The 14,713-nt window shown below is 40.6% G+C and overlaps 1 protein-coding gene across 4 annotated transcripts in view; it reads left to right on the top strand.

The window, feature by feature from the left end:
• EPS15 (epidermal growth factor receptor pathway substrate 15) overlaps nucleotides 1-14,713 on the top strand; it is a 181,653-nt gene that overhangs the window by 89,438 nt on the left and 77,502 nt on the right. For all 4 annotated transcript variants that reach the window (XM_089684469.1, XM_089684467.1, XM_089684466.1 and 1 more), the window contains one exon: nucleotides 13,156-13,241. In XM_089684469.1, coding sequence (XP_089540595.1) covers nucleotides 13,156-13,241 — 86 coding nt within the window. The remainder of the gene's footprint in view (nucleotides 1-13,155; nucleotides 13,242-14,713) is intronic.

Raw genomic sequence — 14,713 nt, 5'->3', positions numbered from 1 at the left:
GCTTTAGGTCTCTGGACTATCTGTGTGTGGACGCAAGCATCATAGGGACACTCGGGTCCAATTCCGGGCCCATAGCACATACGCAGGAGTGGCTTCATTGGATGGTTCCAACCTAAAGCAGGAACTGGTAAAGAGTCCATTTCCACAAAGGGAAAGGAAAAGCAACCACAGGATTTGAAAACAAAAAAAAAACACAGACCAAACCTTCTAAATGCTGAGGTCTGTGTCACTAGAGGCCTTTTATATTTCATGGCTTAATAACATTTTAAGGTAGCCCATTTATTTGAATGAGTTGGTGGTGCACCTTAAAGAGACCCTGTCAATTAAAAAAAAAATGCAAGTAAAATGACAGAACAATCAAGTATTTTTAATACTTGGTTTTTTTCCTTTCCATAAATGATTTTGCAGTTACTTGCAAAGCAAATCCGTCATTTCCCTAGCCCTCCCTTCTTCTGGGAATAGCTAATTACTCTGTGCTGGCCTAGCTCCTTCATCCCTCCTCATATAACATTTATGTAGCTGCTAAGGGAATAGCAAAGGAGAATAATCTAGAATATCATAGCTCTGCATCTGCTTTGGCTGCTAACATCACATCCAAGATAGCAACACCCAACAGCATTCTCAACCTTTCTCTACACAAGGGAGGATTTTTAAATATAAGTAATACCTAAAATATGTTAAATGGACATATCTTTTGAAGAAGAGAGATTGTTGTTTAAATGAATGGCCTAGTTTAGCTCACTAAAAATGAACCTGACCCATTTCTGTTTGATCAGTGTACCAGGAATTGTGTGTTTTTTTTTGTTTTGTTTTGTTTTTTTTTTTTTTTGGTGCGCTGCAGTTGGGTTGCATTACCTGCTACTGTATGGGAAAAGTTGGAAAACTGTAATTCGCTCAGCAGCTGCTGCCAGTCGGATGCAGCGCTGATGAGTGTATTCTGACAGTGGAAAGGCCCCCGCTGTCAGAATACAATGTCTCAGTGGGAAGGATTCCTCCATCCACCTCGCTTGTGTGCATGGGGGAATTCGTTTGTTTGCTTTTTTTCTTTCAACCCGCTGGGCAATCGAAAGAAACTGATCCATCTGTGGCCAGCCACTGTCCTACAGAGCTTCAGTTGGTCAGATACAATTGATCTTACAATAGGATGGGCCCGATCGGAAGTAGCTAGTTTTTAAATATGGCAAGAGTAACTCCCTTTATTTGGTTATTTATTCTCAGAATAATAGTGGGACTTTGTTATGTTGACATGTATACAATTTCACTATGATATGGAAAGCTTGAAGTTCACAACAACACAATATTCCTGTTGTGTTCAGAAATATGGTCTGTTGAACCCAGCTTATATTTGAGGCTCCTGAGACAGATATGAACCTTCTTGGTAGAGCCCCTTTAACAATACTCTTTGGAGGAATTAAATCCTGAATGATGAGCAAGCAAATTAAATACAAATATGGGATCTGTTTTCATTACCAAATGATTTGTAATTCTTTTCAGTTATTCTTGTGATCCAAATATCCGTGTCAGACGGCACAACCAGATCCTTATCCTCCACTGTCTTTTTTTTTTTTTTTTTTTTTTTTAAACCCCCATGTCAGGTTTGTTAATGGTTTGATTTCCATTGGGGGAAATATACAGAGGATGCAAAAGTAGCATTTTTGGTAGCGCACTGCAACGGTAATGCATTTACTCTTGCTGCGCTGCATCACATGTCTATCAACAATCTGAGCATTGTACCCACATGCATAACACATCATACCACTGTGCAGTAGTGTGAATGAGCCCTTAGACAATCCTAACCACAAAGTCTTCCCATTCCTTTTCTGGGAACTACTCAAAATTCTGGCTTTTCCCTCAGTTTGTCTGTGTATGTGGTCACCAGGACTAATAAAGAGACAGAAAACAATAAAAAGTTAAGTGTTAACGTTGCTGACCACAGTGTATATCCGGAGTTCAAAAGGATTATCAGAGTGAACATACAGTAGATTCAAAATAAAGACTCCTCTGGTTCAGTTTTGAGTCCTTTCAAGTCTTCATTCCTTTATTCCAAGCCCTGATGAAGGGGTAGTGTTATTGCCACCAAAAAGAGTTGGCTGACTTTTTTGGTTGAATTTTAAAGACGGTTTTAAAATCTATTTGGACTCTTTCATCTTATGGTTTGCTGCCCATTCATGACGGTTCACATTTTGAGAATTAAAAACCAGATAACTAACCCTAACCTACTCTATCCAAAACGAAAAAAAAATATAGTTTAAAGCGGAGTTCCACCCATTTTTAATACTTGATGTAGTCTGTGAGATAAAGCACAAGTTGGATATTTTTTTTTTAATTATACATACCTTTTAATCCTCTGCAAGCCTGCAGTTCCGGTCCCAACCGCCTAGGCGATGATGTCATAAGGCAATTTGCAAGGTCTCCTGGGTTGTCTTTTCCTGTATCCCAGGAGTCCTTTGGTTTCCTGTAATCGTGGGACTTGGAAACCGGAAATTACGCGAATGGGAGGTGTTATGCACCATTTTACCGGAGTCCATGATATATTCCCTTCCTTGCAGTACAGTGCTGTACAGGTTGCCTGAGGGGGGCATTAACCTCATCCGTCCCTACCATTGTTATGGCATCCTGTACTGCAAACATCACGCCAAGCAGTGTCTGTACTGCGCATGCGTGAGAACGAGTGTTGCGTGCTGGGATAGCCAGCAGCACGATTCCAGGAAATAAATACCTGTGGGCTTCAGATGCCCACAGCCATCATGGCGCCTGCCTGCTTCCGAGATCCTGGTAAATGTTTGATTTTCTAAGTAATTACAATGCTTTTAATATGTAATTATTTCAATTGTTAATGCTATTTGTAATGTCATCGTGGATCTGCTTTTAACAAAACTTGTTTAGGGGGACTGGAGCTCCACTTTAACTTTACTTAAATAACCCCCCTACACACCCACACAATGTATTCTTCTCTGCAGAACTGGGTTTCTGTATGCCACACACCATCCCTTCCTATGCCAAAACATACCAGCATGAGAGTTCTGGCTCTGCAATTTACTGTTTAGCCAAAATGTTACCGACACTTCAGTAATTTCTGGCAAATAAATCAGACAGTTCTCTAGGTGCAAAATAAATGTTTTCATGCCTTTACAGACATCTGCAATGATCGACATCAGCAAAAACTTAATACATCGTACATTTGAGTTTTGCTGGCTGTAGCAATCACATTCCATCATGTCTCTGAAGTACTAAAAACATTTTACTAGGTTCTATTTACTGCTTTTCAGTTTGATAATAATGAGCAACATGTGTTATTTTGAGTACAGCCATACTGGTTAAGGTGTGAAAGGACTAAAGCAATCAGAAATTCCTCTTATTTTGAATAAAATCTACATTATTGCCACAAATGCAAAATCACTAATCTTGAGCTCCTTTATGTGACCTACAGTCTTAATAAAATGGTTTCTGGCTGCTGGGAACATTGTAGATCTTTTAAAGTATATATATATATATATATATTTTAATTTGGATGGAGTAAGGGAGAGTTAAAACCCCTGTTATTTTATTTTGCCATCTGTGTCTCGGGGAGATTTCCCTTCACTTCCTGACCTTTAGGGTACACGCACACTGTCTTAAAAAACAAAACAAAAAAAAAACGCTGCTTCTAGAGGAGTTTAGGATTTCGCCTGTAAAAGCAACAAATGTTATCCTATGAGTCCAAGCACATTAGACCCTTTAGCCCTGGTTCACATGGGTGAGACTTCAGGTGTGACATGCGGTTTACAAATCGCACATAAAGTCGCATCTAATGTATTTCTATGGCACTGTCTTAATCGGTGTGATTTAAAGTAGCACAATTTAAAATATAATTTCTGCACTACTGTTTTCCGATTTCATTGCAACTTGCATTGACTTCTGTTAAATGAAGCCGTAAGCCACAGTTTAATCGGTACAAATCACACTGATCTGCGGCTTTGAAATTGCGCTACTTCAAGTGAAATAATGTGATTTGAAAGTCTCATTGAGTGTGAACCAAAGCTTAGAGGTGTATTTTAAACTCAGAATTTATAGGCAGTTTTGTGCTTTTTTCAGAGCGGTTTTCTGACAGAAAAAAACGACAACTGTTCCTAAACACTAGTACAAAATAACTCAAAATTAGTGGGTTTTTTTTTGCCAGGAGCACTGGTGTTTTTTAAACCAGTGTGCATTAATCCCCTTCCTTTCTTCCTGTCTGGTGATGACCCAAAATTTGGGATTTTCTTTCAATTCTCTCTCAATGACAATGATAAATAGGACAAACAGAGAGGATGTATGGGTGTACATCCCCATGGGGGGGGGGGGGGGGGGTAAGAGGCACAGACAGCTAATCCCCCTTTAGTCTATCCAAAACAACAAAAAAAGCTTAGTTATAATTTTAGTCATGAATGCTTTGTTTTCTATAACACAAACCCTGTTTGGTAGACCTGTAGTGTGATATAGACTAATGCCCCGTACACACGATGAGAATATCGGACGATTGATCGGCCATTTTTTTTCCCCCTGCTAGTCTTCCATCGAAAGTGAAAAGGTTACTAAAGATACGAAAATTCTCCTATGAAAGAAAAGAATTTTGAAAGTGATGTCATGTATTGCGTTGTATTGTATTTTCAGACGACTACTGTACTGATTAAACGAAAATCGTACGATATGGTATCGTACAAGAAAAATTTTTGCGCTTGTCCCTTCGGATATTGTCAAACGAATTGTCGTGATCGGCTCTCGAAAGCTGTGTACTAATGATCTGATTATCGGACGATCGGTCCTCGTACGAAAATTTACATACGATTTTCTTATAGTGTGTATGGGGCAATAGGCAAGGTACATTGTGTAGCTCTCCTAGACAGGAAGCAGAGTCTGTATATATAGAAGTATGTTCTTCCCCACATACATTATATGTTTAGAAAAAAAAAAGAAATACAGTGGGGAAAATAATTCTTTGATCCCCTTCAGATTTCGTAAGTTTGCCCACCTACAAAGAAATTAATATTTATCATAGGTGTATTTTAAATCATAGAGACAGAATATCAACCAAAATTCCCCCCAAAAAAAAACACGATACAAATGTTATAAATTGAGTTGCAGTTCCGTGAGTAAAATAAGTATTTGATCCCCAAGCAAAAACATGACTTAGTACTTGGTGGAGAAACCCTTGCTGGCAAGCACAGAGGTAAGACATTTCTTATAGTTGTTTGCCAGGTTTGCACAAATCTCAGGAGGGATTTTGGTCCACTCTTCTTTACAGATCACTAAATCCTTAAGATTTCTTGGCTGTCGCTTTCCAACTTGATGTTTCAGCTCCCTTCATATATTTCCTAAAAAATTAAGGTCTGGTGACTGGCTAGGCCACTCCATGACCTTAATGTGCTTCTTCTTGAGCCATTCCTTTGTTGCCTTGGCGGTATGTTTTGGATCATTGTCATGCTGGAAAACTCATCCATGACCCATCTTCAGTGTTCTGGCTGAGGGAAGAAGGTTCTAATCCAAGATTTTACAATACATGGCCCCCTCCATTGGCCACTCAATGTGGCAAAGTCGGCCTGTACCTTTAGCTGAGAAACAGCCCCAAAGCATAATGTTTCCACCTCCATGCCTGACTGTAGGGATGGTGTTCTTAGAGTCATGATCAGCATTTTTCTTCCTCCAAACACGGTGAGTCGAGTTAATGCCAAAGAGCTCAATTTTGGTCTCATCTGACCAGCACTTTCTCCCAATCCTTCTATGAATCATTTAGATGTTCATTGGCAAACTTCAGATGGGCCTGCACATGTGCCTTCTTGAGGAGGGGGACCTTTTGGGCAGTGCAGGATTGTTAAACCATGGCAGTGTATTGTGTTATCAATGGTTTGTTTGGTGACTGTGGTCCCCAACTGCCTTGAGATCATTCACAAGCTCCTCCTGTGTAGTTCTGGGCCGATCCCTCACTTTTCTCATTATCATCCTTATCCCATGAGGTAAAATCTTGCATGGAGCTCCAGACCAAGGGCAATTTATGGTTATATTGAATTTCTTCCATTTGCGTATAATTGCTCCAACAGTTGTCTCCTTCTCACCAAGCTTCTTGCTAATGGTCTTGTAGCCCATTGCAGCCTTGAGTAGGTCTACAATCTTGCCCCTGACATCTTTTGACATCTCTTTGGTCATTTGCCCATGATGGTCAGGTTTGAATGAAAGAAAAAGATTCTGTGGACAGGTGTCTTTTACACACATAATGAGTTGTCGTTAGGAGCATCTGCCTAAATTGAAAAGACTAATCTGTGTACCACATGAGCACATAGCCAGTCTGTGGGAGCCAGAATAATTGTTGGTTGGTAGGGGATCAAATACTTATTTTACTCACTGAACTTCAACTCAATTTATAACATTTTATATCATGTGTTTTTTCTGGATTTTTGGTTGATATTCTGTCTTTATCATTTATAATACACCTATGATAAAAATGTATTTCTTTGTAGGTGGGCAAACTTACAAAATCTGAAGGGGATCAAATAATTATTTTCCCCACTGTATATTGAAAACACTATAGTCCTTTTTTAAAAAGCAAAATAAACACTTGGTAGCTAAATAGTGCATTCCATTCTGTACATCATCTCTAAAAGAGGGACAATTGGAAACTATAAATCACATGCAAAAAATACTAAGGGTATTATAAAATATAAGCAAAAGAGCAACGCTTTCAATATTTTTCACAGCAAAAAATGTAAAATCAGTAATAAATCTGACTCTGCTGCACTGCTGGTTGGATTGTACTTTACTATCACCAACAGGGGGTGCTCTGACCCTTCTGCTATTACAGTCTCCAGCTCCTTCTCTGTATAGACTGAACAGGGAGGTGATGTAAACTGATGAAACTCACATTTGACTATTGATTGTTACTTATGAAAGCTTCATTCACACCATCGACTATGTAGTGCAAGAGCCTGCCTGATTGGATGCAGACTGATTGGATAGAATAAATGGGTCCTCATACTACACTGGTAAATATAAAGTTCATTATACAAAGATTGTATGGCCAGATTGTACCTTATCCCTTAGGCCTGGTTCACACTAGTGCTGGAACGGCTGGAATTCATTTGAATAGGCTGCTGTGCTCGCGTTTCACCTGATGCATGCACCTTTTCAAAAATGCATCTGCAGGGAAACCGCATGGTCTTTTTGACTATGGGGTTTCCTTGTGGTTTCCACACCCGTATTCGCGCTGCGGGCTGAGATGCGTGGGGGTGCCTTTCAAAATGAATGGCAGTCCAGTGTGTCTCCCAAGCAGAACGATTTGCCTGCTGGTGGTTGCAAGTGCAGGAACAGATTCAATTCCTGCACCCGCAACCAACCTGCAGTTTGCCGGCTGGTATTAACCTAACCTTTATAGATTAACTCCAAGAGTTCTATTTTTTGCAAACTTACATTGGGCCACCTTGGCTCTGTGCAAGTATGATTATCTGGTATCCAGTGGGCTGCTGGAGAGGCTGTAAATCACTGTATTAGCCCAAGCTACATCCAATGAGAGCCATGATCATCTGAGTGCTGTGTGAACGGCTTTCCCTCTGCACATATGACCACAGGGGGGCACCTCTGCCATTCACAGAACATTTTATATTTTTTTCAATTAATACAAGATCTTTGAAACTGGTAGAGATTGTGAAAAACATACAAACAAGGTATGCAGTGCTAAACAGATGCTATAAAAAAAACACTGTTCCCAATGGTTCTGTAGGAACAAAATGATGATGCTAATAGCCTGTCCAAGTTCCCAGTATGTTAATTAAACCATGTAGACTTGTAGGAAAAAATAAAATAAAAATATGTTCATAACAGCATAACATCAGCGTGCAATCCTGAAGATACCAACAAAATTATGCGCTTACCACAAGGGCATACAAACTGAGTGTTGTATGCATATACTCAGGTGTGTCATCAATGGAAAGAGGAGCCTGGTTCACACTGCGGACAGCATCCGGTCACTAGGATAAGCACTCGGGATGTCAGCACACACTCTGGGGTCACATAGGGCTCACCGGTAGGTCCAACAGCGTCCAGCCTCATGGTATATACTCCTCCTATGGTGGTCCACCTTTCGTGACTTGCAAGTAAACGTATCACAAAGCAAAATTGTATTGATGGTGAGGTACGTATGTGTTATGAGAAAAAAATGCTCACAGATCCTCATAGGAACTCCTGGGTGTACCTCCTATGGGTGTATCAAGATGGCCCTTCCGCCGGAAGTGATGTCACTTTGTGGTTTTACTGTCTCTCCTTTCCACATCATCCAACCAGAGAACATCTTGTATTCATGGAAAAAAAAAAATATAAGAAGTTTTATGAATGGTGGAGGTGGCGAACGAAGCCACTTGCAGTGAACCCGGAAGATTGTAGCTCTGACTGTAGGTAGTGATTTACAGCATCCCCAGAGACTCTCTGGATATCAGGTATGCATACTTGCATCGAGCCAAGCTGGACAATTTATAAGTATGCAATAAATCTAATTCCTGGAGTTCAGCTTTAAGACCCCCAGAAAAAACAACTACTCGCCCAAGATACACCCACACTGTTCTTTTATTGTTACAGTTGAATTGGCAGTAATGAGGAGAGCTGGGTTATATCAGGAGAGATTAATGGAAGAAAGGATGAAAGATTCCATCCTACATAGTCTGTAGCAGTGCCAGGTTCCTATACATTTTTTGGTTCACTGTGTATTGAAATTATATCATGCGAAGTAATGTATGTCAGCCATAAAAGTATTTTATCATGAAAGAAATATATGGGCTACCGTTGACGTTCTCTCTCTCTGGAAAAAGCTATTCATCTTTTATGCCGGCCTGCTCACCTCTGTTCACTGACTGCAAGATTATTCTAGGTCAGATACGCAGAATATACTGAAGCCAGACACAACTGCAGCAGGTAAAAAATTCAATTCCTAAAGAGGCTCTGCATACCTGCAGTAGCCTCCCATACCCTGCTGAATCGCAGACAATTCTGACAGGCAAAGCTTCAGGACTTCATGTCAGGGACAATACTTGGTCACCTCTTCTTGCATCCAGCACATATCTATTGGTCAGTGAGGCTTCCCATCGCAATGAGGAGCCAAAAGGAATGGTTGGGGGTGTGACTTAGCAGCAGATTCTGACACTACTCGGAAGTGTCAGAGCTAAACCTGTCAAACAACCCTGGCATAGGGCCATGAGAGGGAGGTTTTGGAGGCTACTGCAGGAGTTTTTCACCTCTGGTTTCTTGCAACATTTTTTTTTTCTGATATTCTTTCATTGAATTGATCAGATTGTGTGATGGTCATTTCTCTGCTATTTGCTGTTGCAGATAGTTAAGCACACACGTTTTATTTGCTCAGTAAGGAGAGCTTAATTTTAAAGTGGCTGTAAACCCTCACATATACCCAGCGAGGTGACTGGCCTCAGGTGATACACAGAGATTAAATAAATCCTCCTACATAAGTTGTACCTGTTTATCTGCAGCAGTCTGTGCTCTGCATCTATTCAAAGTCCAGAATTTTTAAAGCTTGTCTGAGTTTATAAAAAGTAGGTAGAAAGCTGAGATTCTATGCTGCAGAGCTCAGTGAGGAGAGCTCTGAGAGCTGATTGGAGGGAAGAGATACCCCACCCACCTCTCCACACAGGAACAGAGCTAAGGCTGTCAATCTCCTGGAGGTCCTTCCCATGTCACCATTTTTCTCTTGGTGTCAAGACAACTTGTTAGAAGTGATTCATGCTGATAGCAGAGGCACAAAGCAGCAGAAGAAATGACACTTCATGCTGTTTATTGAGGCAAGTACACACTATAGGCAAATGTTTTTTATTCATGTTTCATGGTTTACAACCACTTTAATGAAAAAGCAGAATATTGCTTTAAAACGTAGCTCTTGCTTAAATAAGTATATACAACCCTCCCTTCAACTAATTAAAGTGTTACTAAACCCAGGACCCTGCATTCACTGTATCTGGTCTCCCTGGACCCTGCATTCACTGTATCTGGTCTCCCCGGACCCTGCATTCACTGTATCTGGTCTTCCACAGTACATAGAACATGGAAATGCAACTATTTTAGTAAATATAAACAGCTAAATACCTTTTCTCATCAGCAGTTACAGCAGTCTAGTGACGTCTATCAGTGTCCAGCAGAGCACTGGTTAAAGCTTGTAGGAGGAGTTTTCATTCTCCTGTAGCAGGATGCAGGACCTCTGACCTCTGTCTGCAGAGTGCTGATTGGCCTTGTGCTGATCACATGCACTCTCTCTAGCAATACACACCAAACTGAGCATGTGCAGCTTGTCCCTAGCCTCTGTTCTATAAGGAGATATTTGGGAGACACTGGAAGAAGGGAAAGATCAGAGAAGACAGGATCAAACATCCTTTTTACACAATGTGCAGGATTAACCTCTTAGGTTCCACAGTGAGCATAACAAGCATGCTTTACTACATATACAGACTGATTGTACTGTTGTGGGTTTAGTAACATTTTACCAATACCCCCTCCCCTCTCCCCTTTATAAAGGGGAAGCCGCAATTTTCAATACAGTGTCTGCTTCCGTCACAAACTAGTTGTTCATTTCACCCCATTCTACAGTATGTTACACTGATTAACAGCTCAGTTCCTGCCGCAGAAACTCTGATAGCATTGTGGAAGTTGTGAAATCCTCAGCTATGGCACACAAAGGATGAGATGTCATAATTGGTAGTAAAGTTTCACATTTGGGCACATGTACTTAGCAGCAAGAGGCACTGAAGGTCCTTTACAATTTTTTCACTATGAAGAGAATATTTTAGCACTTAGTACAGTTCTTTAATACATTGGTTTTTGTTTTTGCTCTTAGGCTACATTCACACTAGCTTTGTCAGCAGGCGTCAGACAGGCGTTTGGGAAGTGTTTTTAACGCTTCTCAAACGCCTATGAAAATTCTGCACATGGCAGCACACAGTGCTGTTCACACTGAAGTGTCGCGTCACGGCAAAACGGACACCTCTTGTCAAGTCAGGAGGAGTTGAAGCTCCCATTCAAGTCTATGGTGATGCTGCTCAAACGCCTGGCAGGCATTTGTGGGGTGGTTGCGAGACTTTTTAGCGTTAATACCATTTAACTTCATTATAGGCGTTTGTGGTGCGGTTTTAACGCTTGGCAAATGCCTCTCAAATGCCTCTCAAATGCCTCAAAAACACGCATAGGGCGTTTGGGAAGCGTTTGAGGAACGTTAAAAACGCCTCCCAAATTTATTTCAGGTACTAATATAGCGCCGTCAATTTACGCAGCGCTTTACATACATAAATTGTACATTCACATCAGTCCCTAACCCTCAAGGGGTGTACAATCTAAGGTCCCTAACTCACATTCATACATACACATACTAGGGTTAAGTTAGACAGGAGCCAATTAATCTACCAGCATGTCTTTGGAATGTGGGAGGAAACCGGAGTACCTGGAGGAAACCCACGCAGTCACAGGGAGAACATGCAAACTCCAAATGCCTGTCAAACGCTATAGGGGCGTTTGGCAAGAGTTAGAAATAAGTCAAGTGTGAACGAGCCCTTAGTCTAGCCAGACACTTTTGCAGCTCTGTAGCAGACGTATTCGAGTTGACTTTGAGCAGCTGTAGAGTTTGTCACCAAGTAATTGCTGAATCCATGCTGTATCTGTTTTGCTTTATGCGATCTCAGTAATGAGTGGAAGCAAACAGCTTTTATAATAAACTGTTCATCTGCATGTGGTGCTAATTAAATCTGGTATCAAATGCAGACATTTTCCAACTGTTATTTTTCTTTTTATCTCACATCCACATAGAAAAATCATGTTGTTTAAATCCAGAGAACCATAGTGTCTCTGTACTGGACCTTCGCAAAGTTTAATTAGACCTAACCATAAAAGCTTCGCTTTGCCTAAAGACAACAGGGTCATTGTCAACATTACCAAGTGACATCATTATTTTGATAAAAAAATTTTGGCAGTAATAAAAACAGCTTTAAACTTCCTTATGTGTCTTAACCCCCCCTGGCGGTATTCCCGAGTGTAGCTCGGATTTAACTTTCAGTACCAAAAGCGGTAACCCTGAGCTACACTCGGGATTACCCTGCAGCGTTGCTCCGGGATCCCTGTTTCACTTACCTTGTCATGCGCTCCCGCGATGTCCCTTCTGCAGTGTCCCCTGTAATGTCCTCCGGCAAATACCGGCATCCATCTTCCGGGTTCCGGTCCCTGCGAGCTTTGGGGCGTACTGGGGCCGGTACCAGCGGGAAATTAAAAAATTTTAAAAAGTGACATTCACTAAATACACTAAAATCTAATAGTATAACATTACTGTATCAAACCATTTCACATACATTTTGTCCCGAGTGCTTTGTCCTGTGCCCTGCCTGCATTTTTACTGTTCTTTCTGCCTTGAAACTGAGAAAAGTCAATGGCGTCCAAATAGCGTCCCTTTAGGTCAAAAGCGGTTTTAGACCGGCTAGAGAACAGCGATAGTAAATCAGAACCACTTGCAGAATTGAGTGATAATGATTCGTGGGGAAATTCCTCATCAGACACTGAAAACGATTTTGCGACTTTGCTCAGTGATGTGCGAACTTGGCGCTATATTTCAAATTTCAGTGTTTTTGGTTTGATTATATTGAATTAAATTTATTATTATATTATTTTTTATGATTCATTATAATTTATGATTCCGTGTTTCAAATTTTATCATACCTGGGATGTTTACTAGACTCTTGTTCGGACAGATTTCAGTAAATTATTCCTAAAAATTACAGGCCTACAATAAAAAAACAACATATTTCCATGCAAAAAAATGTACCGCTTTGAGCACAGAAATATGGACATAATCAGACCGCTAGGGAGGTTAAAGCCTGGACAAAGGTCACATGGTTCCCAATTTTCCTGTGCCTAGTGTATGTTGTCTTCAGTCATGAAGACCTTGTCTGGTGGACTGGCAGCAAGATTAGAAGATTTGCAGGACGCCACTAGGCAGTAAAACCTATGTATGTAATGAGTACATGTACTTATATAAACTATGCATGCAAGTAAGTTTAAGCATTAACACATAGACATTAACGTGATCTTATTTGTATGGTTTGGTGAAAAATAAGTAAAAAGGTTTAGAAGATTGTAGTTTTCCTTTTGTAATCCAGTGCTCTTTTCCTATAGGTCCCATCAGCTCCTAGTCCTGTTGCAGATTTCTCCGCAATCAAAGAGCTGGACTCCTTAAATAATGAAATTGTTGAATTGCAAAGGTGAGTGCAAGCAATATATTTTTTCTACGGAACAGGGTTGTTGCAGGGTAGAAGGCATGAAGGTAAATAACCTTGAGCCTTTACAACCACTTCAAATTTATTCTAGAAAATATTCCATTGCCTTAGGGGATCAGGAAGGAGTTTTATATCCTGTCAGCATAAACCAGTCCATGATATATGAGTTTTTTTGCCTCTTGATCAACTGGTTTATGGTTCAGAGAGTTATTTTCGTCTTTTGGTTGAACTCCATAGACGTGTCTTTTTCTTTTCAACCTAACCATGTAATGTGGAAATATACAATATTTTGTTATAGACTTCCTCTGAACAGGCTAGTCTGTGAAACAAGGTATTGGGGCCAATTCACGCCAGAAAGTGGTGCGAGAAATCTGTATTCCAATCGCGTTTCCTGCACCACGTTCAAAACACACTGCGCTTGCGATCTGCAACGGGTGTCAGTTTAACGTAATGACAACCCAAATGAAAGTCACAAATGCAGTGCATTTGCCTGCATTGGATAGCGTGGTACACTAGTACCATGCAATGCAGTTTCTGTGTGTTTTTATAAAGTAGTGCATGCACTACTTTTGGTGTGGTCTTGTGCGATTTCAGCCTATTTAAATGAATGGGCTGAAATCGCACTGCACCCCGGGTTGCATGTGAATCACACAGGAACACATGGCGCATTCCTGTGCGATTCATAGTGTGGCCCCGTCCTCAAAGCAGAACAAATTTTTTTTTTGCAGAATATACTCTTCGTTTCTTCTGTAATAAAATTCTAATTTTCTGCCCGCCAGCAATTTTCTTCTAGTTGTGCAATGAGTCATGCATATGCAGCTCACTGTACAATCTCAGCATGCCATGCATGCTGGGAGGAAGTATATCCCATGAAAATGTGTGGAAGTTACAGCATCCTGGGCCAGCCAATCAAGATGGCTGCAGAACTGGGAAAAGATGGAAGTGGCAGCAACAGACCAACGAGGAGGAGGGTTTTTGGGAGTAAGTGTTCCACAGTGTGCAAATTTGCACATTACAGCAAGAGCCCATCTCAGCTAGAAAGATTTATTTACATATAATGTATGCCATGTCCATACCATACCGGTCGCCTCTATCTGAAGGTTAGAAAAGAAGAAAACCCCTCAAAATGTATTCATACTTCGGAAGTTAAGTCCAATTGAATAGAAGAACAAAATTATTTTCAGTTCTGTCTCATGGCTTTGAATCACCTATGCTTTATTGATTTCAGATTTTGGACCAGTATTTAGACTGTCCCATCAGTAAGATTTGCTTTCATTTGCTCCTCCCCAGACAAAATAGGAAGTGAATATAAATCTCCCCAAAATGTTATAGACAGTTGTCAACAGAACAGGTCTCCCTATTGGAGTACTTTCTTCCTGTTCCAGGGACACCTGTTTAGATTTTCATTTCACTTTCTGTCCAATGACAATAGTCACAAGGAAGAATACAGAGGGTAA

The sequence above is a fragment of the Staurois parvus genome, unplaced genomic scaffold (assembly GCF_062004578.1).
Source record: "Staurois parvus isolate SC_StPar_1 unplaced genomic scaffold, SC_StPar_1.0 ptg000347l, whole genome shotgun sequence".
Classification (NCBI taxonomy): Eukaryota; Metazoa; Chordata; class Amphibia; order Anura; family Ranidae; genus Staurois; species Staurois parvus.
The sequence above is the reverse complement of the archived record's forward strand: the minus strand, read 5'-3'. Positions and strand labels throughout refer to the sequence as shown.